Below are 23,239 nucleotides of genomic sequence, written 5' to 3'. Positions count from 1 at the left end.
ACAGCTGCTGTGTAATACAGTTTGGTGGTTCCTGAAATAAACTCTATTTATTCCTAGTTATATGTCTAAGAGAAGTGAGAATATAAATCCACACAAAAACTTGTCCACAATGTTCATAGCAGCATTATCCATTATAAACAGAAGCAACCCAAATGTCTACCAACTGATAGAGAAACAAAATGCAGTAAAACTATATAATGGAATATTATACATCCATAAAAAGGAACCAAGTTCTGATATTATATGCTACAGCATGGATAACTGTAAAAACATACTAAGTGAAAGAAGTCAGACACAAAAGACTCATGTCACATGATTCCATTTATGTGAAATGTCCAGAATAGGTAAGTCTATACAGACAATACACCAATCAGTGTCAAGTGCTGGGGAGGAGGGAGAAATAGGGAACGAATGCTAATGGCAATGATGTTTCTTTTCCAGGTGATTAAAATGTTCTGGAATTATATAGTGGCAAAGAATGTACATCCTTGTGAATATAATAAAAACCACTGAATTATACACTTTAAAATGGTGAATTTTATATTATATGACTTATATCTCAATTTTAAAAGTTGAATAGGAAAACATAAAAGGCCTCTAATGAACCAAAATACATATCACACACTAAAGCCAATATATTTTATCCTAAAACAAACCAAAAATCCTGATTCTCACCTGAAATCTATTTATTCTCATTTTACATATAATTTGTAAAAATCTAATTATATGGATTTAAAAATCAAAGCAGATTAAAAGCTTCATAATAGGGGGAATAAAATTGGTACAGATAGGCAAACTGACAGTAAGGTAGGAAAAAGGCAAAAGAAATTGTAAGCACAGGCTGAGGCCACTGACTTAAGGCAAATTGGTTTACATACGTCATTAAGTCCTAGCAGTACTGATAAACAAGACTTAAACAGGGAAGCGGACTTGGCTCAGTGGTTAGGGCATCTGTCTACCACATGGGAGGTCCGCGGTTCAAACCCTGGGCCTCGCTGACCCGTGTGCCGCTGGCCCACGTGAAATGCTGATGCGCGCAAAGAGTGCCGTGCCACGCAGGGGTGTCCCTGCGTAGGGGAGCCCCAGGCGCAAGGAGTGTGCCCCGTAAGGAGAGCCGCCCAGCGCGAAAGAAAGCGCAGCCTGCCCAGGAATGATGCTGCACACACGGAGAGCTGACGCAACAAGATGATGCAACAAAAAGAAACACAGATTCCCGTGCCGCTGACAACAACAGAAGCGGACAAAAGAAAACACAGCAAATAGACACAGAGAACAGACAACTGGGGTGGGGGGGAAGGGGAGAGAAATAAATAAATAAATCTTAAAAAAAAAAAAACAAGACTTAAACCGTAATAGCAATAAAATAATGACGATGAAAATAATAAGAGCTAACCCACTTATCACTTTCCATGTAACAAGAACTGTTCTAAGTACCGAACATTTCCAGATCTTTCCCCTGCTCTTCTGACTTCTGACTTCTAAGACATCTCCCAATTTCTTTCTTCCATAATTTCCTCTGCCCTCTGCCAGCACCTTAAGTCAGCAGCCTGGTCCCTTAGCTCCCAGGACAATCACCCACTGTACGCTCCTCCTCTCGTTCCAACAGTGGATTTACCTATGAGAAATGTTACAGATACATAGTGTGTGTGTGTGCGTGTGTGTGCCTAATTTTTAAAATACTTGATGGGAAGTTCACCTCTTATCAGCTCACTTATGAATAAATTACTCATTTAATAACTCCCTACAAGGAAAGTACTACTAGTACCTCATTTTACAGATGAGAAAACCGAGGGATCACATAACTAGTAAGTGGCAAAGTTAAGACTCAAACCTATGTTTCAAAGCCCACTATACTGCTTCTCAGTGATGTCCTTAAAAATTGTTTGACCATATTTGTTCAATATGCTCTAAGAAGACAGGAATATCTATCATTTTTATTTCACTATGAGAAAGTTCTTTTAAAAATGATGCTATGGAAACCTATTATCTATAGGAAAAAGTCCAGAGGTCAAATAACAGCCTTTTACAATCTGACTCCAATCTGTATTTCCAGCTTATCCATCTCCCCCAAATTCTAGCCAAACCAGACTTCTCATATTCCTTAAACATACAAGGCCTGTATTTTCATGTCACTTTAAAGACTTTCTCCTGGAGAGCAGATGTAGCTCAGTGGTCAAGCGCCTTGTACAAGGTCCTGGGTTCAATCGCTGGTGCCTCCTTGAAAAAAGGTGGGGGGAGTGGATTTGACTCAACGGATAGAGCGGCCGCCTACCACGTGGAATGTCCAGGGCTCAAACCCAGGGCCTCCTGACCCATGTGATGAGCTGGGCCATGCGCAGTGCTGATGTGTGCAAGGAGTGCCCTGCCATGCAGAGGTGTCCCCCACGTAGGGGAGCCCCATGCATAAGGAGTGCGCCCTGTAAAAGGAGACACAGATTCCCGGTGCCGCTAACAAGAATACAAGCGGACACAGAAGAACACACAGCGAATGGACAGAGAGAGGAGATAACTGGGGGCGGAGGGGGGAATAAATAAAAAATAAATCTTTAAAAAAAAAAAGACCTTTTTCTGACTTCTCTTCCTAGAAAACTCCTATTTCTCCTTCAAGTTCCTGTTCAAATAACTTTCTCTGTGCCACCTTATGCAAAACTGAGTTCACACGGCATTTTGTACATATCTCTATGAAAGCATTTATTATATCATAATTAAATGCTAAATTTTCTTTTTCTTCTCCTAGAATTAGATAAAACCTAGTTCATAGCAAGTGGCAAATAAATTTTAAGTGTTGCTACCAAATAAATTAAATTTCCTTTTTAAAAACTTGTAACACAAAACACTACCCCAATCAAGACGGCAGCATTAGAAGCTTCAGAGGTCCGTCCCCCAACACAAGCTTTGAGCAATCAGTAAGAACTGGCAGAAACATCTTTCTCAAGGCTCAAAAAGGGAAGGGGGGTACAGGTGTAGCTCAGTGGTTGAGTGCCTGCTTCACACGTAGGAGGTCCCAGGTTCAATTCCCAGTACCTCCTTTCGAAAAAAAAAACAGTTAAAGGACTACAGTAACGGGGCAAACACCAAAATCAACAAAAAGGCTACTTAAAAGTAGCAGGATCATGTGTCATCCTGGCTAGGCCCTCCCAATCCCTTATTAGCACCATGCAGAGCTAGCCTATGATCCCAGTGTAGACCCCTGATTCTGGTTCTAGAGACGGCAGAGATAACCTCATGCACACATTGGGAGCATGCATGTCTGACCCAATCTGTCTGGTGGTGGCCTGAGGGACTTGCCGTCCCAGAACTTGCCCTGTGTATAGAAGGTGGCACAGAGAGCACTCCTACAGAACACTGTGGGAGAGCAGTGAAGTGCCTGCCTGGGGCAAGGGACGGCTGGTTATAAGACATAGCATACAGTGCCCAGGGCCGTGAGGAAACTGGTTCCTAGGGAAGAGGGCACATTTGTATCTGTGTAAACAGGAGAATTCCTAGGGCTACACATGCATGCCTAAGATACATGCACAGAAAGGATGAGGGAAATTCTTACACTTTTGCCCGGAGCTATTCCTAAAGTCTTCACATGGATAAGTCCAGAAGGAGAGCACTCACACAGGTCAATCTGCCTGGGAAAGATGACCCCCCCCCCCGTTTTTTTCCATTCAAGGAAAGCTCTGTTATGATGTTAAGTGGATACAAGCTTAAGGAACAGACACCTCACAGAGTCTAAATTTCAGCAATAAAATATTAAAATATCAAAAGCCTTGGTTTCAAAAAAAATTACAAAACACATAAAGAAACAGAAAACTATTTCCTATTTTTTCTTTATCCAAGCAAAGGAGATGATTAAAGCATTAGAAGCCATCAAGGAGGACCAGACAAAGACTTTTAAAAAATGGTCCTAAGTATGTTTAAAAACCTAAAGGAAAACATGAACAAAGAACTAAAGGAAATCAGGAAAATGAACACAAAGGGAATACCAACAGAGAGATGGAAATTATCAAAAGGAACCAAACAGAGGTGAAGATTGCAGTAGCAGAAATTAAAAATTCCCTAGAAGGGTTCAACAGCAGATTGGAGCCGATGGAAGATCTGTGAATCTTGTGAACTTGAAGAAAGACAATTGAAATCATCCAATCTGTGGAGCAAAAAGAAGAAAAAATGACAAAAACGAACAGACCTTGAAGAGCCTGAGAGACAGCATCAGGCATACCAATGCACACATGGTGGCAGTCCCAGAAGGAGAAGAGAGAAAGGGGCAGAGAGAATATTCAAAGAAATGATGGAGGAAAATTTCCCAAATTCAACAAAAGACATGAATATATATACCCAAGACACTCAACAAACCCAAACAGGATAAACCCAAATAGATCTGTATCCCATCATGTTATAATCAAATTGTAAATGCCAAAGCTAAAGAGAGAATTCAAAAAAATACAGAATTTTTTTCTGTAAAGATCCAAAGAGCAACAATAATAAAAATGTGCTTTCATCAACTGTGACAAGTGTACCACACCAATGCATGATATTAATAATAGGATGGTATATGGGAATCCTGTATTTTATGCATGATTGTTCCGTAAACCCACAATTTCTATAATTAAAAAAAAAATTTAATTCAAATAGTAAATATTTTAGACTTTGTGGGCCAAGAGCCAAAAATTGAGGATATTACATAGGATTTATGACAAGAGAGAAAACAAATTTCCACAAATTTTTTCTCGGTGAAATTTTAAAAATATAATAATTGAGTAAAACTGTATAGGTCTACTAACATGAAGAGAATTCTTTTTTTGTGACAGGATAACATTTTGTTCAACTGGGTTCAAAGTAAGTGTTTCCTGTCACCAAAATAGTTTGAAAATTTTCATTTGCTAATACTGATCTCTAATGAAATTGTATGTATTTCATCTTTGAATATGTCTTTTCACAGATAAGCATGGCCAAAAACTGCTATCAATCCATGAGTATATGATTTCAATTAAGCATATTCATAATTTGGAAGGCATATTTAGAATTCTATTAGATTCTTCTCTTCATATTTGCCTTTTAATATGTTATTACATTGCAGATTTATCACCGTTAAAGATTAGCCCTTTAATCGCCGTCTTATGAATTTTAATATATAGACATTTCCTTAGCATGGTATGCTAGTTTAAGTTTAGAAAATTAATCCACTGCAAATTTTTGTGGGAATGGAGATATTGCTTCCTGTTTTAATTTCTGACAGCACAGGAAGTTTATAAACATAAATATTTACTTGTGATTCAAACAGCCTTAGTTGTCACTGAACTGACTTTTACCACAATATAAGTTTTGCCTTTAATTTTAGGCTGAATTCATTAAAAAACAGTATTAAACCTGCAGGAAAAGCTAGTTTTCAAAGTCACTTTGTGTTTGATAATAGTGGTTGAGCAACGAAAGAAAAAATAGATAAATGGAACCTCCTCAAACGTAAATACTTTTGTGCTTCAAAGGACTTTGTCAAGAATGTGAAAAGGCAGCCTACTCAATGGGAGAAAATATTTGGAAACTACATATCTGATAAAAGTTTAATATCCATGTTATAAAAAGAGACCATACAACCCAATGATAAAAAGACAAACAACCGTATGAAAAAATGGGCAAAAGACTTTAATAGAGGGAAGCAGACTTGGCCCAATGGATAGGGTATCTACCTATCACACTGGAGGTCCACAGTTCAAACCCCGGGTCTCCCTGACGCATGGGGAGCTGGCCCATATGCAGTGCTGATGCATGCAAGGAGTGCTATGCCATACAGGGGTGTCCCCCACGTAGGGGAGCCCTACGTACAAGGAGTGCAACCCATAAGGAAAGCCGCCCAGCGCGAAATAAAGTGCAGTCTGCCCAAGAATGGTGCCACATACATGGAGAGCTGACACAACAAGATGACATAACAAAAAAAAGAAACACAGATTCCTGGCGCCGCTGATAAGGATAGAAGCGGTCACAGAACAACACACAGCAAATAGACACAGAGAGCAGACAACTGGGGGTGTTGAGGGGAAGGGGAGAGAAATAAATAAAATAAATACATGTTTAAAAAAAAAAAAGACTTTAATAGACATGTCTCCAAAGAGGAAATACAAATAGCCAAAAAAGCATATGAAAAAAATGTTCAACATCATTAGCTATTAGGGAAATGCAGATCAAAACTACAGAAGATATCATTTCAAACCTTACAGAATGGCCATTATTTAAAAAACAAAAACAAAAAAACAGAAAACTATAAATGCTAGAGAGGATGTAGAAATAGGAACATTCTTTCCCTGTTGGTGGGAATGTAGAATGGTGCAGGCCTTCATGGAAGACAGTTTGGCGGTTCCTCAAGAAATTACTTATAGAATTGCTGTATGATCCTGTTACTAAGAATATACTCAGAGGAACTGAAAGCAAAGACACAAACTGACATCTGCACACTGATGTTCATAGCAGTATTATTCACAATTGCTAAAATATAGAAACAATTCAAATATCCATCAACTGATGAATGGATAAACAAAATGTGGTTTATACGTACAATGGAATACTATGCAGCCATAAGAAGAAATGAAATCAGATGCATATGACAACACGGATGAACCATGAGGCCATTATGTTGAATAAAATAAGTCAGACACACAAGGATAAATATGAACTAAATACAATGAGTAAACTCATGGAAGTAAACTCTAGAGTATAAGTTACAAGGAAATAGAATATGGGTTGAGAATGAGAGCTGATGTTTAATGTACATAGAATTTTTAATAAGGTTTCCTGTAAATGTGTGGAAAGGAACAGAGTTGATGGTAATACATTATAGTGAGTATAACACTGCTGATTTATAAATGTAATTATGTCTGAAAGAGATAGTCTGTGGCATCTATTTCAATTGAAAGGAAGCTAGAGAATAATCTAGGGACTGTATAACATAGTAATTTTGGTGGTAGATGAAGATTGTGGTTAATAGTATAAGAAAGATCTTCTTTCACAGTGTGTTAAGAACATGGTGATACATGGGAAGACCACAACTAACATAACTTATAGATAATAGTTAACAGTAATATTATAATATTTTTGCAGGAATGGCAAAGATGATGTATCAATTCTAAAGGACAACAATAGGGGGGTACGGGGGGTCTGGGATCTCTCCTTTTGGAGTAATAAAACATTCTAAAATTGATGTGATGACAGCACAACTCTATAAATAAGAGAGCCACTGAGTGTACACTTCAAATGGATTTTACAAAGCATGGCACTGTATTGTAACACCACAGTGAATCCTGTGGTGGAAGAAGTACTGTGTTAACAGAACAAATATGAGAATATTCTCCCATGAACTTTTAACAGTTATATAACACTAATACATGTTGTTAATAACTAGGTAGGTTGAGGAGAAAATACACCAAATGTTAGATATTGGCTATAGTTAGAAGCAACATTTTTATGGTGATGTATATCCTGTATGAGGATATGTAGGTTCGTTTTGTAAGTTCTCAGTTTTTACTAAACACTTATTATGTATTCTCATGTATGAATGATAAAGTTCTATTAAAAAAACAGTGGAAAGTTTTAAAAAATAGTGGTTGAGAGTAGTTCTATTTTTAAAAATTTCATTCTCAGCTCTGAGGGAAGAAAAAAAAAATCACAATAAAACATTATCACTGCTAAGCCATGGAACTGCTATGTGGTAGGATAAGTCAGGATATTCAGTTTCTATGGCTAAATCCTCAAGAGTAAAATCAAGTCCATTACTGACCCTAATGGTTCAGTAACATACTATAGATTCAAATATTTTCCACAAAGTACCTACTGATGGATAATACAGTGAATAACCATAGACTTAAAACACCTAATACTTTCACACGCACGTAAATGTGTCCAACTAAGCCCTTTTTCCCCTCTACACATATTTTTACTACAGTCAGTTGTAACACCTCTTAGAGGCTTCTGCTTTAGGTTGCACTGAATTGTTGCTTTCTCAACTTCTTTCTCACCTATAGTTGTTCCATGCACTATAAGCTTGGCATTCACTCCTCAAATAAACAATTCAGTAGTTTTAGTAACACATGTTGACTCATCAAGAGCCAAAGAAAACTACTAAAAAAAAAACCATTTGCCTTATTTTTTAATTAACTATTGATATTGTTCCTAATGTCCTGAACTTTTTGAGCAATTGTTCTCACCAAAAGGCCAATAGTCTTAAACAAGTTTAATTTCTCAGGAAACATTTCTTCTGCTGCTGCAATCAGAAATTATTTAATTAGCTCATGACTGGTAAAGGACTTTCTTTGCTTAGTTACCACACAAGACATTCAGGAACTTCCTTTGGTTGCAGCCTCATTTCTTTTTCTTTTCTTTTTTTGAGGTACTTGGACCAGGGATGGAACCTGGGGCCTCATATATGCAAAGCTGGCACTCAACCTGAGCCACATTGGTTCCCCAGAGTTAGTTTTTTTCATTTGTTTTGTTCACTGTTTTTTTTTTTGTTTTTTTCAGGATGCACCGGGAACCAAACCCAGGACCTCCCATGTGGGAAGCAGGCGCTTAAACACTTGAGCCATATCTGCTCCCCATTTCATTTTATTTCTGTAAAGAAATTCTACTAGGATCAGATAACCCAGGTTAGATTTTCTAAGTTTTCTGGCCATTGCTTCCCTGTGAGTTGGGAATACCATGATAGGCGCTTAGACTGGTCATGCCATTGTATACTGTATTCTTCTTTCACACCCACCGATAATAAAAACATTGCTTTACAATCTAATTCAATAACTAGTCCACACACCACTGTATTTAAAAGCATAACATTCAAAGTCCACTTTTCTTTCTTGTTTTGACATGATAGGTATTGCATACTGATAAAAAAATAAAATAAGCAAAAGGTCATGGTATGACAAAATTGACACTAAACTTGCAGACAAGTGAAATTCAGAATCATTTTTCTCAGAATCATTTTTCATAAATATCTTAAGGTATGCCTGCAAAGCTACAATTTCAACTATTTATTTTTTAGACCTAAGGATGTATAACACTTAATATTTAAAACTACTGTATTTCATTTTATTTGATTATAATACATTCACTTAAAAACTTATTTGTCATTAGTGTACTCATTAGGATATTTTAAAAATATTTACGTATCTATTAAGTCCAAAGCACTACAGGAAAAACAAAGGCAAAACAGACATAAATCACCTCTTCATGTATTTCACCCAATCACTGATAAAAAGTTGTTGAGTAGGACTGGGTCAAAGGCAGTCAGGAGGTTCAAAATAGTTATCAATCCATTAATCAACACTCTGACAGTTGTCAACCAGTTAAAAAAAAACACTCTATACTCATATTCAGCTCATATTTCTAAAACTTCTCAAAAATAACATAAACCTGCTTAACACTTTGCTCAAATTTAAATACATTATATCAAGAGCATTCTCTTGATTTCTAAATGTAATAGACTTAAATAAATCTTTAGGAAATGGAATTAGACATCTTCAAATAAACATAATCAAGATTATTGGGTTTTTAGCATTTTGGTTTTTGGTTTTAACATTAGTGTTTTTAGTTTTACTGGGTATTTGCCAAGGACCATTCAATGCTCATAACATCAGTTTACAACAAATTAAAATAACAACAATCTCAAGTTTTGTTTCTGAAGAATGGTGATTATACAGTACCTTGATGGATATAACAGACAGGGACATGTAAACTATGATTATCCTTTAACTAATGGATCTACATTTTCTCCTTCCTTTTCAAAACCTTTCTGAATACAAAATTATAGGTATTTATGGAATACCTATTATTCACTCTGAAGAGTAGAAGAGATGAAGCGTAAAAAGTAAATAAGATTTTTTAAAAAGGTAAGTATTGAGTAATTTAAGACTTTCAATTTCCAGGAATAATCATTTAAAAATAATAGTGAATCTAGAAAAATTACATTTCTTTCTTTTTTAAAGACAAAAAAATGTGGAGGATGTGTACTACCTTTACATGACAATTTAAATTGAGAACTCTCGATCTTAAAGGAAATACCATACTTAAGAATCTACAACTCTGAGTATTTTTTGCACTTCTTACAAAGATTCCTACAGATTGAGTTCAGTTAACAAATCTTTTTAACAAGACAAGACTGATATTCTGGATCAAATCTGAGTAATCTGTAGTAAACATAATTGATGTAGGTAAGTCTTAAGGGAGAGTCTAGGTTTCCCAGGATATAAGCCAACAGAGCCAAAAGAACGGCAGACCTCAGGGATCCCACGGAGTCAGTTATTCCTAAAAGCATGCACAGTATCCTAACGCCTTCATAAATTATTGTTCCTACTAATTCAAGTCACTCTTCAAGAATAATTTACTCCCTATAATGCTACTGGAATTCTATTTAATTTGTTTTAGATGATTCATATTTATTCCCAATTGGACAAAAACAAATATAATTATATCTGCATGTAAAATCAATCTATTTCTGTGCCAGGACATAATTTATGACAATCAAGCTAACAACAGATAAATTAAAACATAAAATTAAAACCAACTCAACTATACTTTTATGTATTACCCATTCAGGTAGTCACAGACCTGAATTAATATTTGTGTAGTATTCTCCATTACCTAGGCTGAGAATTCTCCTCATACATTCTTTCTTTCCCCTCCTTGAAAAGGCTTATGGTCTGCTTAGTTTTCTTCATCAAATTCTCCATGAACACCCTAAAATACTCATTTTCTCCAAGTGTCTCCATCTTCCCCTCATATCTTGACAAGATAGTTCGGAGATGCTGGTAGGTATCTGGCAGCAGGTCTAAGATATAAGGTGGGCTATTCTTTAGCGCCAGCTTTGGGTTCTGACACAACCGAACCACCTGCAACAAATGGAAAAGAAGGACTATTATTTGGAGGATCTTAAGGACAATTTCCTTTTTAAAATAAAAACTAAAATATATGCTCTTTTGCAGAAATATGAAAAATGTTAAAAGAATATAAGAAATGATCCATAACCCCACTGCCCACATACAATCATTTTAGATTGTAGTCCCCCCAGAAGGATGGGTTCTTAAAACTCATGGGGGGGAGGGGGGAGTGGATGTGGCTCAAGCGATTGGGCTCCCGCCTACCACATGGGAGGTCCATGGTTCGGTTCCCAGTGCCTCTTAAAGAAGACGAGCTGGCGCGACGGGCTGGCGCAGCAAGCTGATGCAACGAGATGATGCAATGAAGAGACACGATAAGGAAACACAATGAGAGACACACCATTGGGAGCAGATGTGACTCAAGAGGTTAAGCGCCAGCTTCCCACATGGGAGGTCCCAGGTTCGGTTCTCCGTGCCTCCTAAAAAGATGATGAGCACACAACGAGCAGAGAGCGAGTGCAAACAATGAGGGGGGAGGGGAGAAATAAATAAGTAAAATAAACCTTAAAAAAAAAAAAGCAGGGCTAACCCCACAAGAAAGTAAAGAAAATTCTCAGAGGCAGAAATAAATGGCAGTGGCTGTCCTGGAAGGTAAATCTCTACAATCCAGGAGGTTGAGTTTTAACAACCACTAGAGAACAGGAGGTCTTGGTCCCAGTAAGGCATGGAGTTGATCAACGGTATCTATTCCTTCCCATATAAAATGTAAGACTCTCAGAATTTGTCTGGTAATTCTTTTTCTCATCTTTTACTTTTAATTTTTTACTTTTAATTTAAACATAATTTCTTATGTTTGATGTAGGTCTCTTTTAAATAACGTATAGCTGGATTTTTAAAATCTAACATCACAATATGTTTTCTAACTGGTGAATTAAGTCCATTTTATATTTGTTGCAATGACTAATAATTTGCATTTATTTTTACCATCTTATTTTGTGCTTTCCATTTACTTGGGTTTTCTGTATCTGGGAAAGACAAACTAATAAAAGAGAAAAGCCAAAAATAGACCCACACATACACCGACCCTTGATTTATGATAAAGGAGTGCTCTTTTCCAAAATCATTTTTGGTATCAAACTAAATCCTCACCTTATACCATACACAAAATAAATTCCACGTAACTTACAGAAGTAAATGTGAAAGGCAAATTATAAAGCTCTAAAAGATAATACAATAAAATTAAGAGAAAAACTTCCTACATAGGCCCACAAAAAACCATAAAAGAAAATATTAATCAAATTATACTACTTTAAAAGTATGAATTTCTGATTATCAAAAGATACCACAGGGAAACGGACTTTGGCCCAGTGGTTAGGGCGTCCGTCTACCACATGGGAGGTCCGCGGTTCAAGCCCCGGGCCTCCTTGACCCGTGTGGAGCTGGCCCGTGCGCAGTGCTGATGCGCGCAAGGAGTGCCGTGCTACACAGGGGTGTCCCCCGCGTAGGGGAGCCCCACGCGCAAGGAGTGCACCCATAAGGAGAGCCGCCCAGCGCGAAGGAGGGAGCAGCCTGCAGAGGAATGGCGCCGCCCACACTTCCCGTGCCGCTGACGACAACAGAAGCGGACAAAGAAACAGAAACAAGACGCAGCAAAAAGACACAGAAAACAGACAACCCGGGGAGGGGAGGGGAATTAAATAAATAAAAATTAAAAAAAAAAAAAAAAAAAAAGATACCACAAAAAGAATACAAACACAAGTCACAGAATCAGAATCTCTGTAAAATACATAACTGATATATATATTTCCAGAATAGATGAAGAACATCTACATATCTATAAAATAATGACAGCCTAACAAAAAAAATGGATAAAGACATGAACGGGAGCATCGCTAAAGAAGGTATTCAAATAGCCAGTAAATATAAAAAATGGTACTCAATCTCATTATCCATTCAAGAAAATGAAAATTATAAAATCACAATTAGATACCACTATACACATGGCAAATTGGCAACGTCAATCACTGGCATGGAAATTGTGCAAGAGAAATCCTCGAAAACTGCTGATGGGAATCTATACTGATACAAACAACCTGGAAAACAGTTCAGCACTATATTGTCTGGTTAAAGATTTGTATACTCTTATGAACTTGCAGGTGCACTTCTAGAAAGGCAGAACAAGACTGTACCAAAAAAAAAAAAAAAGTACAGAACATTGCAACATTGTTAGGAGTAACTGAAAACAACCCAAATGACAACCAACAATAGACCAGATACATAAGATGGGTTATATTTATCACAGTGGAATACCACACAGTAAAGAAAATACACCACACTGACTGCAACACGTATGCTCCTCTCAAATAAAGCAATCTAAAGAAACCACAAACAAAATACATTCAGTATGATTACATTTAGATAGGCTTCAAAAAGTACCCTTCTAAACCATATTGTTTAAGGATGCAGACAAAGGTAGTAAAACTATAATAAAATTAAAAATTTTATCTGTATATTATATGATTGTCCTTGAAGAAAATAAAAGAGAATCAAGTACTGAAACAAAAATTTAGTAGGTTGCTAGAATTTAAGACTGACATATGAAAACCAGTAGCATTCCTAAATATTTTATAAATAATTAAAAATATATTTTTAAAGATGCCACTTACAAAGCCAATAAAATTGTAAGGTTCTGAGGAAAACATCTAACAAAAGATGTGCAAGACTTTTTATGAAAATATAAAACTTAACTGAAGAACATAAAAGACAGAAGTCAATGGTGAACTATACTGGGTTCTACAATAGAAAGACAATGAAAATATGTTAATTCTTACACAAAACTAATGTATAAATTCAGTGCAATTCTATCAAAATCCCAAGAAGCTTTTTCATGGAATGTTAAAAGCTGACCCTAAAACCCACATGGAAGAAAAAGGGACCAAAAATAGCCAAGCCCATCTTCAAGACTTAATATTTTCTTGTAATAAAAAGTGTGATAATGGCTCACAAATGGACAAATGGCTAAATGGAACACAAGAGAGCCCAGAAATATACCCATGCAAGGCTCATTTTGCCAAGGTGGGTTCTACCATTGGGTGGGGTGGACCCATATCCTGGGGAAGACTAATGCCGTCGAATAGAGAGAACTGTATCTCTCGTGAGAAAGGACGGCTCCCAGGGCATTAGATTGGCAGGCGTTGTGGGCCCTAAGGGGAGGGGAAAATGGACGTGCAATGGATGGAACAAAGGTAAAAATAAGGGGGCAAAAGAGGAGTTATGTGAGAGTACACGAGGATGAATATAAAACAGCTAATGTTACACCAAAAACATATAGGGGACGACAGACTAATAATGAAAACCATAAGACAAAACATAGGATAACTAAAAAATTTAGAAAACTGTACAACCTAAAGTATGGACCACATAGTAAGCACAAATGTTACCTTGTTTGAAAACTATAGTTTCGGAATCTGTACATCAGTTTCAGGAAATATGATATGAATAAGTTAAAAGATTATTGCTGTGGAAGGGAAAAGGTTTTATGGTGGATCTGGGGAAATACTGTATATTGTATATATGAATTTTGGTGATCTAAGACTCTTCTGAAGCTGGCATTATGTTGGGATTCACTTTACGGGAAGTTTTGGATCACAGAGTGGTTCAACAATGGCAGCGGAGGAATACTGATATGGGATGTTGTTGACAGGATATATATGGTTGACAGGGAGTTATACAGGGCATATGCCCAGGGTATATGGTAATGTCTATATATACTCATAGTGGAAACAATTAAAAACAACAGCTGGGGGGGTACTGGGCTCCTGGCCGGGGGGTCACTGTTGTGGGCCCTGGGAGAGCAGCGGCAATCCTCCAGGTGCAACGGCAAGAACCAGGAAGGAAGGAGGGCCCAACAGTGGGCTCTTGATACTAATGGCTACACTTTTGAGCCTATGCACCTGCAATAAGAACAAGGCCTAGAGTAGCATTGTGCCTGGGGGTTTCCTCCTGACAGCCTTCATGTTACTCAAATGTGGCCACTCTCACAGCCAAACTCAGCGTGTAGATGTGATGCATTCCCCCCAGCGTGGGACACGACACCCGGGGATGAGCCTCCCTGGCACCGAGGGATCACTACCACATACCAGCTGAAGAAGCAACTAGAAAATGACCTTGAATCAAAGATTCAATGCGGAACAGCAGAATATACCTGTCTACATATAATAACATGACTTCGGGAAGCGGTTTGACCTAATGTAAGGGGGAAATGGAAAGGAGAAATGAGATTATAAGGCTGTGAGTCTCTAAAAAAGAGTCTGGAGGTTGTCAGAAGGAATACCCCTATGTACAACTGAACAGAGTCTAAGAGACAGATAAGGTAGATACAACCTCAGGTATTGGTTCTTTTGAGGGATAAAGAGACCCACGGGTTCTATGGTCATGGCAGAAGGGGTTCACTGCCATGACAGATGGCCCTTCTTTGGAGCTGGTGTTTCTGCGTGATGGAAATGGACTCAGAGGGGATCTCTTTTCACAAGACTTGCATGCTACTTTATTGGAATTGTAGTTGGTGCTGGGTTTAAGATATATGTAGGGGATTTGAATCTCTGGACTGATAATATGACACCCAGGCCCAGAGCCTCAACAGACTTCAGCTCCTACACTTTGACTTATTGGACTTACTCCACTCAGCTAACATGGAGTTGAAGAAGGTCAACCACCACAACATGGAGCCTAGAGTGTCTACAACTAGAAGCGGGAAGAGTGCATCCAGTACCCATGTGCAATCTAAGCCCTCACTTGACATAGGTGTGCAATGGACACAACCAATCCAATGTCCACAGAGAAAATGTGGAATGGGTGTGGGAACGGTAGCCATGGGGGCTGCTGGGTGTGGGGAACGGGAGGAAGAGATGAGATGTGGAGGCGTTTTCGGGACGTGGAGTTGTCCTGGATAGTGCTTCACGGACAATTACGGGACACTGTAGATCCCCCCAGGGCCCACTGGATGGAACGTGAGAGAGTCTGGGCTATGATGTGGACCGTTGACTATGGGGTGCAGTGATGCTCAGAGATGAACTTACCAGGTGCAATGGATGTATCACGATGATGGGAGAGAGTGTTGCTGTGGGGGGAGTGGGGGGCGGGGGCGGTGGGGTTGAATGGGACCTCATATATTTTTTTTATTGTAATTAAAAATAATAATAATAAATATTAAAAAAAAAAAAAGAAATATACCCATGCTGGTATGGAAATTCAGTCTCAGAAGTGGCATTACAAATCAGAGTTCAAAAGAAAAACAACCAGAAAATTGGTTATCTACACCACAGAGGAAAACATAAAATTGGATCCCTAATACATTATATGAAAATAAGTTTCATATTGATTAGAGGTGTCAATGGGAGGAGGGAAAAAAAAATCGACACTTTTAGAAAAAAATATGAAAATCACTTTGTTAAATTTCATGAACTCAGATAAAGTATTAATATTTTTTAAACAAGATACAAAAAGCACAAATCATAAAAAGACTGATTAGTTTGTCAACATCAATATCTTAAAGTTATGCTAACTCATAAGATTATTGAAATACCTTTTATATTTTTCCATTCAGTTCTTAAAATATCAATGCAATTACACTTATTTTCCTTTTTGGTAAGCTGTACCTTTATATCAATGCAATATCCCTCTTTATCTCTATTAACACGTCTTGCCTTAGAGTCCACTTTAACTTTTATTAGTATAGCTAAACCAACTTTCTTAAGTTGGTATTTGCATGCTATCTTTTCCCATTTTTCTATTTTCAACCTTTCTGTATTCTTATACTTAATAATTTTTTACTCTTTGTAAGCAGCATATAACTGGTTTCCTTTTAACCCATTCTGACAATCTTTGATCTTAAGTAATTAGATCTGTTTCACACCTGATATATTATGAAACTGACATTTCTGTAGATCAAATATTGGCAATTTCATCTAGTTTGACTTAAAAAGTACTGATCCTCATAATGAATAACAATAATTTACTGTTTTCTATTTGTCTCACCTGTTCTACGTTCCCTTTTTGACCCACTTTTGGTTTAAGCATTTTTTATTTGCCCATTTTTCTCCCCTATTAGCTTGTCAACTATATATTCTTTTATGATTCTTTTAGTGGTTAAGTTAGAGATTATAACATGCATCTTTGACTAATGAAATCTAATATAAATTAGTACTTTTACTACTGCCTAGAGAACACAAGGATCTTGGAACACTAACTCCATTTACTTGCCCTTCAACTTTCATGCTATTACTATCAGATCCTTTATTTCCATACATCTTTTAAAGCTCACAAGTCATCATCATCACCATCACTATGATAAATAGTCAATATTCATTTTTATTTACCATGTATCTACCCTTTCCAGTGCTCTTCATCCCCATCACATCTGGAATTGTTTTCCGTCAGCCTAAAAAATATCTTTTAATATTTCCTTTAGGGCAGGTCTGCTGGTTACAGAATTTTTTCAGTGTTTGTTTGTCTGAAAACACCCTAATTTTGCATGTGCTTTTAAAGGATATTTTCACTGGCTAAAGATTGGCTGTTATTTTCTGCCAGCACTTTAAAGCTATTATTTCACACCTTCTGGATGTCACTGTCTCTGTTGAAAGCTCAGGTTGTCAGTCTAATTGTTACTTATTTACTTATTTGAAGGTAAATATGTTTTCTGGTTCCTTTTTTTTTTTTCTTTTAAGATTTTTTAAATTTATTTATTTCTCCCCATTTGCTGTGTCTGCTTATTGTGTGTTGTTCTTCTTTTTCAGGAGGCACCAGGAACCAATCCTGGGACCTCCGATATGGGAGGTAGGCACCTAATCCCCTGAGCTACTTACACTCCCTGCTTTGTTGTGTCTCCCATTGTGTTTTCCTTATGTCTCTTGTTGCATCAGCTTGCCACACCTGCCTGTCACATCAGCTCGCTGTCTTGCTCATCTTCTTTAGGAGGCACAGGGCACCGAAACTGGTACCTCCCATGTGGTAGGCAGGAGCTAATTCACTTGAGCCACATCTGCTTCCCTAGAGCTTCTTTAACTTATAGCTTGGTATCTTTCATCAGTTTTGGAAAATTCTCAGCCATCTTCTCATCAAACATTGTTTATGTCCCATTTTGTTTCCCCTCTCCTGGGACTTCAGATACATGTATGTAAGATCTTTTCACTATATTTCCTATGTCTCTTAGACATTTTTCTGTATTCTCCATCCTTTTTTCTCTCAATGCTTCAGTCTGGATTTTTCTTCTCTTACTTATCTTCCACTTCACTAAATCTTTCTTCAGCTATATGTACAATGTTAAGCCCATCTACTGCATCCTTAATAATCAGTTCTGTTTTTCAATTTTATAATTTCTATTTCATTCTTTTTTTATTGTCTCAAGTTTCTGTCAAAATGAAAAATTTTGTCTTTTAATTCTTCTAACATATTTCATAGATATATTTTTTAAAGTCTATGGCTGATAATTCAATTATATGGATCCCCTATGGGTCTGTCTCTAGTGTCAATTTTTCCTCTTGGTTTTTAGTTGCATCTTGTCTTTTACAAGCCCAGGTTATTTTTTTTATTGAATGTCAGACATTACATATAAAAATTACAGAGAAAATCTGAGGCTATGGATTATATTATTCAAAGAGGATTTATTTTTGCTTCTGGCAGGCAACTAGGCTAGGGACACTAGAAATCCCAGATTATCTTCATCCAGTGCAGAACTGAGAAGATTCAAAGCTAGGCTTCTGTCCCTTTAAAGACTGGTTACTTCAGTCTAACCCTTGTTCCTAGATTTAGGCCCTTAGGAACCCAACCCCAAATCCTAGGGTGTTTTCCAGGGCCCTCCATCTTGGCAGGCTCTAATTCCAATTCTTTGTCCTCCTTGATTCTTGAAAACTCTATTCAGCCAATCTCCTGTCATTTCTAGAATCAGCAATGATATAAAAGGGCAAGACAGCCTCCAACATCAGGCTTCCTCATCTTCTAGAACCTGGCCTCATAATCCCTCACTGCTTGATAGCTCTACAGTGTCTTCTAGCTTTTCTATTTGTTGTCATTAGTACATCTGGTTCAAAATAACATAGTCTAACACATTGGTAAAAGCAGAATTCTGACATCCTACTTTTTATTTCACATTTGAAACATCAAAATGATTCCATTTCATGGATATATCATGACATATTTTAATTATTGCCTGCTGCCTACTTTGTTTAAATATTTGTTTTCAAATCTTTACTATTACAAGCACCACTGTGATGAACATCTTTGTGCATTTTCCTTTTCTGAACGTTAGATTATATCCTTAGAAGAGATCTCCAGAATTAGAATCATAAGCTCTACCTAAATAACTGCAAAATTCCCATTTAATGACTAATCATTAATATGTCTTCAAATGATAAGGCATATGAAATGTTAAAAGTTAGCTATTTCATTCTCTGAACCTCATTATCTTAAACTCTTTAAAAAAAAAAGCCCTATAAGTCTACCAAATAAAGATAAGCAGAATCAACAAAAATATTTGATTTATGAATATTTTAACAGTACTTTAAGATGCTGCTCATTCAAGTAAGTGTTTCAAGCCAAAAGGAAACAACACAGCCATGAACAGACTCCACTTCAGAAGATAATCTAAATGCATCAGAGTAAAGAACTCATATTATTAAAACTCATTTGGAAGTTGGTTATTTGTAATTCACAATATATTTTATAATTTAAAAAATTAAAATGGTAGGTTACTAGGTTAGCCCATGGAGGGAGGGAGGTGAGACTGACATTGAGACTAAGATAATCAGGATCCAGCAAAAGAGAGCAGATGTGGCTCAAGTGGTTGAGCGCCTGCTTCCCACATGAGAGGTCCTGGGTTCCGTGCCCAGTGGCTCCTAAAAAAAGCAAATAAACAACAACAACAAAAAAAAAACAAGCAAAAAAAAAAAAAACACTCAAGGGAGCAGATGTGGCTCAGTGGTTGAGCAATGGATTTCCACATATGAGGTCCCAGGTTCAATTCCTGACCCTGGTAACCTGAAAAAAAGATCCAGCAAAAGCTACAAGACGTAGTATGACTGAAGGGGTTTTGGTCTTCTTAATATCTTTATTTTCACAGAAAAACTGAACATGTTTTATATTGAGAAAGAACTAGAAGAGAAAAAAGAGATAAACGACAGATTCAGGTTTCTGGCAAGACAGTAAGAAAGGGGATCTAGGACACAGGTGGAAGGGACTATACTAGCCACCACTGAAAGAGAAGGGACATCTCCTTCCTTAAAACAGGAAGAGGATGAAGGTAGGCTCAGAAAGAGACAAATATGTAGGGATGGAGGCAATAAGTTAAAGGAAGTTGTACCTGATGCTTTTCATTTTTTCCCATACATTCATTCCACAAATACATGTCAGTCACTGGAAGAGAAATGAAAAGACAATTTCCCTGAATATGAGAGTAATCAGGATTAAACAACAAGAAAAACAAACAAGAAAATTAACACATCTTATGCAGAATTACAATAGGGTAATATAACAAGAAAGTGCACTTTAACATAGTGATGAAGGAAAGCTTCTCTGAGGTGACATTTAGGCTTAAAGTTAGTATTACAGAAAGGAGCCAGCCATGCAGAAATGAGTGGAAGTATATTCCAAAAGAGGGAAACAGCTAGTCCAACAACTATAAAGCGGGAACACGTTTGGATTTGTCTGAGGACTAGAAAGAAGTGCAGAGAGGAAAGCGAAGAATAAGATTAAGAGAGATTTGTGGGGTAGGCAGGGAATTAACAAGGAGACATTACGAAGTCGAAAAGATAAATTCTTAAATTTTCACATACGATTTTTTTAAAGGACCAAATCATGTCTTAACATATTCTGATTACATCAAATAGCCATAACAAAATGTTCTACTTCAAGCCATTTATGTGGGGTAAATTCCTTAATCTCTGAAAGACAGATAATACCTACCACATTTTTTAAAAGTATATGAAAGGCCTACATAGTTTCCAATTTAAAAAGCGCCAAATAAGTGTTAGTTCCCCTCCCCAATTCCATACAATGTGACCAGGTTTATCTGCAGAGCAGGCAGAAGGTATCTATTAAAGACAAAAATGGTAAACCTCATACCACCCTTTGAAGGATTCTAACTAGTACCATTATTCCTACCAGTCTATGACACAGCTATCTTCCCAGTCCAGCACAGTGTCTGGTTAATTGGCAACCAAAGAAAAGACAAAACAGGAAGAAGTGAATAAGAGAAAAGGTAGCAAGCAACATAAGAATAGGGTGAACTTACAACTGCAAGCAGGAGAACTGCATCCAGCATCCATGTGGAATCTAAGCCCCCTCTTGATATAGATGTGGAGTGGACACAACCATTCTAAGGTCCATAGGATGGAGGAATAGAGTATGGATTAGAGTGGACTTACTGATATTCTATTCATGAACTATTGTGATCAGTAATCGAAGAAAATGTGGCATTGGTGTGGAGAAAGTGGCCATGGTGGCTGCTGGGGGTAGGGAGTGGGAGGAAGAGATGTGATGAGGGGGCGTTTTTGGGACTTGGAGTTGTCCTGGGTGGTGCTGCAGGGACAGTTACCAGACATTGTATGTCCTCCCATGGCCCACTGGGTGGACTGGGGGAGAGTGTAAACTATAATGTGGACCGCTGACCATGAGGTGCAGCGGTGCTCAGAGATGTATTCACCAAATGCAATGAATGTCTCATGACGATGGAGGAGGTTGTTGTTATGGGGGGAGGAGTGGGGTGAGGGGGTGGGGAGTATATGGGGACCTCATATTTTTTTAATGTAACATTTAAAAAAAAAAAGACAAAAAAAAAAAGAATAGGGTGACCAGTAAGCTGCAAGAGCTACAATGGCCACTTCTCCAAATGAAAGTATTTATATTTATATCCAGGACTAAACACACTAACCCATATAATCTCACTTCAGAATAGCAAATGCATTAACATCAATGAGCTAAGGCTAAAACGCAGTACTTCCCTAATACATCTGGAAAAAAAAGGAAATACTTCCTTTCAGAAAAAAAAATTGCTCTGATCTTACATACAATGCCCAACCTATAATATGCAATAAATAAAGGTTGTTAAAGACAATGAACTGAAAAATATATGTATATCAGTCCTCACAGCACACTGGTTTCAGTATATCAAATCACAACGAGTGTGGTTTTTTGCTTTTATTTTGTTGGGTTTTTTTTTGAGATACAGGTGATTGAACCCAGGACCTCGTATGCTGGACCTTTTAAGTGGGAAGCTGTCACTCAACCACCGAGCCACATCGGCTCCCCTGAGTTGTTTTTTTCCTGTGTTTGCTTGTTGTTTGTTTTTGTTTTTAGGTGGCACCAGGGACTGAACCTGGGTCCTCCTATTTGGGAAGCAGGCACTCAACCTCTTGAGTCACATCCGCTCCCCAACAATGGGTTTGTTTGTTTTTTTAAAAAGATTTATTTATTTATTAATCCCCGCACCCCGGCTGTCTCTTCTCTTTGTATCTATTTGCTGCGTCGTCTTCTTCGTCCACTTCTGTTGTTGTCAGCGGCACAGGAATCTGTTTCTTTTTGTTGCATCATCTTGTTGTCAGCTCTCCGTGTGGGCAGTGCCATTCCTGGGCAGGCTGCACTTTCTTTTGCGTTGGGCAGCTCTCCTTATGGGGTGCACTCCTTGCGTGTGGGGCTCCCCTATGCAGCTGACACCCCTGTGTGGCAGGGCCCTCCTTGCGCGCATCAGCACTGTGCATGGGCCAGCTTCACACAGGTCAAGGAGGCCCGGGGTTTGAACCGCGGACCTCCCATGTGGTAGACGGACGCCCTAACCACTGGGCCAAGTCCGCTTCCCAACAATGAGTTTTTTAAGTCTCCAAAACACTTGATTAATTTGGATTTTCAAGTTAGTACCTTTTGCCTTTCACAAATGTTATTTGACCCTCCTTAGAATGTAACCTTGTAAAGATCTTTTGGAGATGAATCATCACATGATCAGGGAAATCAGCACACCACTAACAACTCTAGTTTTTAACTGTGGAACACCGACCATAAGGAAAATACACTGGCCTACTCTTTTAACATTAATATTTTTTGAAAAGAAAAAAATAAGCCCTAAATATTTACAGCATCAAGAAAAATGTCCCCAAAAGGATCTGTGTGAATAGTTCAAGTCAGTAGTTAATAAACAATAAAAGCCAAAACAACCTGCCTTGACTGCTCGATGAATTTTAAACTGGCAGTTAACCTCTAAAAGCAAAAATGTATACTCAGCTTAAAACATATTCACCATAAAAAATTTCCTGCTTAGGGATCTCATAGTCAGCCAAAGTAGATACAACCCCAGGCAGTGGTGCTCCTGAGGGCTACAGAGACACCCAGGTCCTACAGTCATAGGAGATGGCTCC

At 37.7% G+C, this 23,239-nt stretch overlaps 1 protein-coding gene across 1 annotated transcript in view; it reads right to left on the bottom strand.

Annotated features, from left to right (window-relative positions):
- The window catches only part of CBL (Cbl proto-oncogene), a 99,734-nt gene that overhangs the window by 63,872 nt on the left and 12,623 nt on the right, over positions 1–23,239 (bottom strand). Inside the window, exon 2 of the mRNA XM_058289228.1 lies at positions 10,603–10,850. Coding sequence (XP_058145211.1) covers positions 10,603–10,850 — 248 coding nt within the window. The remainder of the gene's footprint in view (positions 1–10,602; positions 10,851–23,239) is intronic.

This window comes from Dasypus novemcinctus, chromosome 27 (genome assembly GCF_030445035.2).
Source record: "Dasypus novemcinctus isolate mDasNov1 chromosome 27, mDasNov1.1.hap2, whole genome shotgun sequence".
Lineage (NCBI taxonomy): Eukaryota > Metazoa > Chordata > Mammalia > Cingulata > Dasypodidae > Dasypus > Dasypus novemcinctus.
Note: the sequence above shows the minus strand (reverse complement) of the source record. Positions and strands in the feature narration are given on the sequence as shown.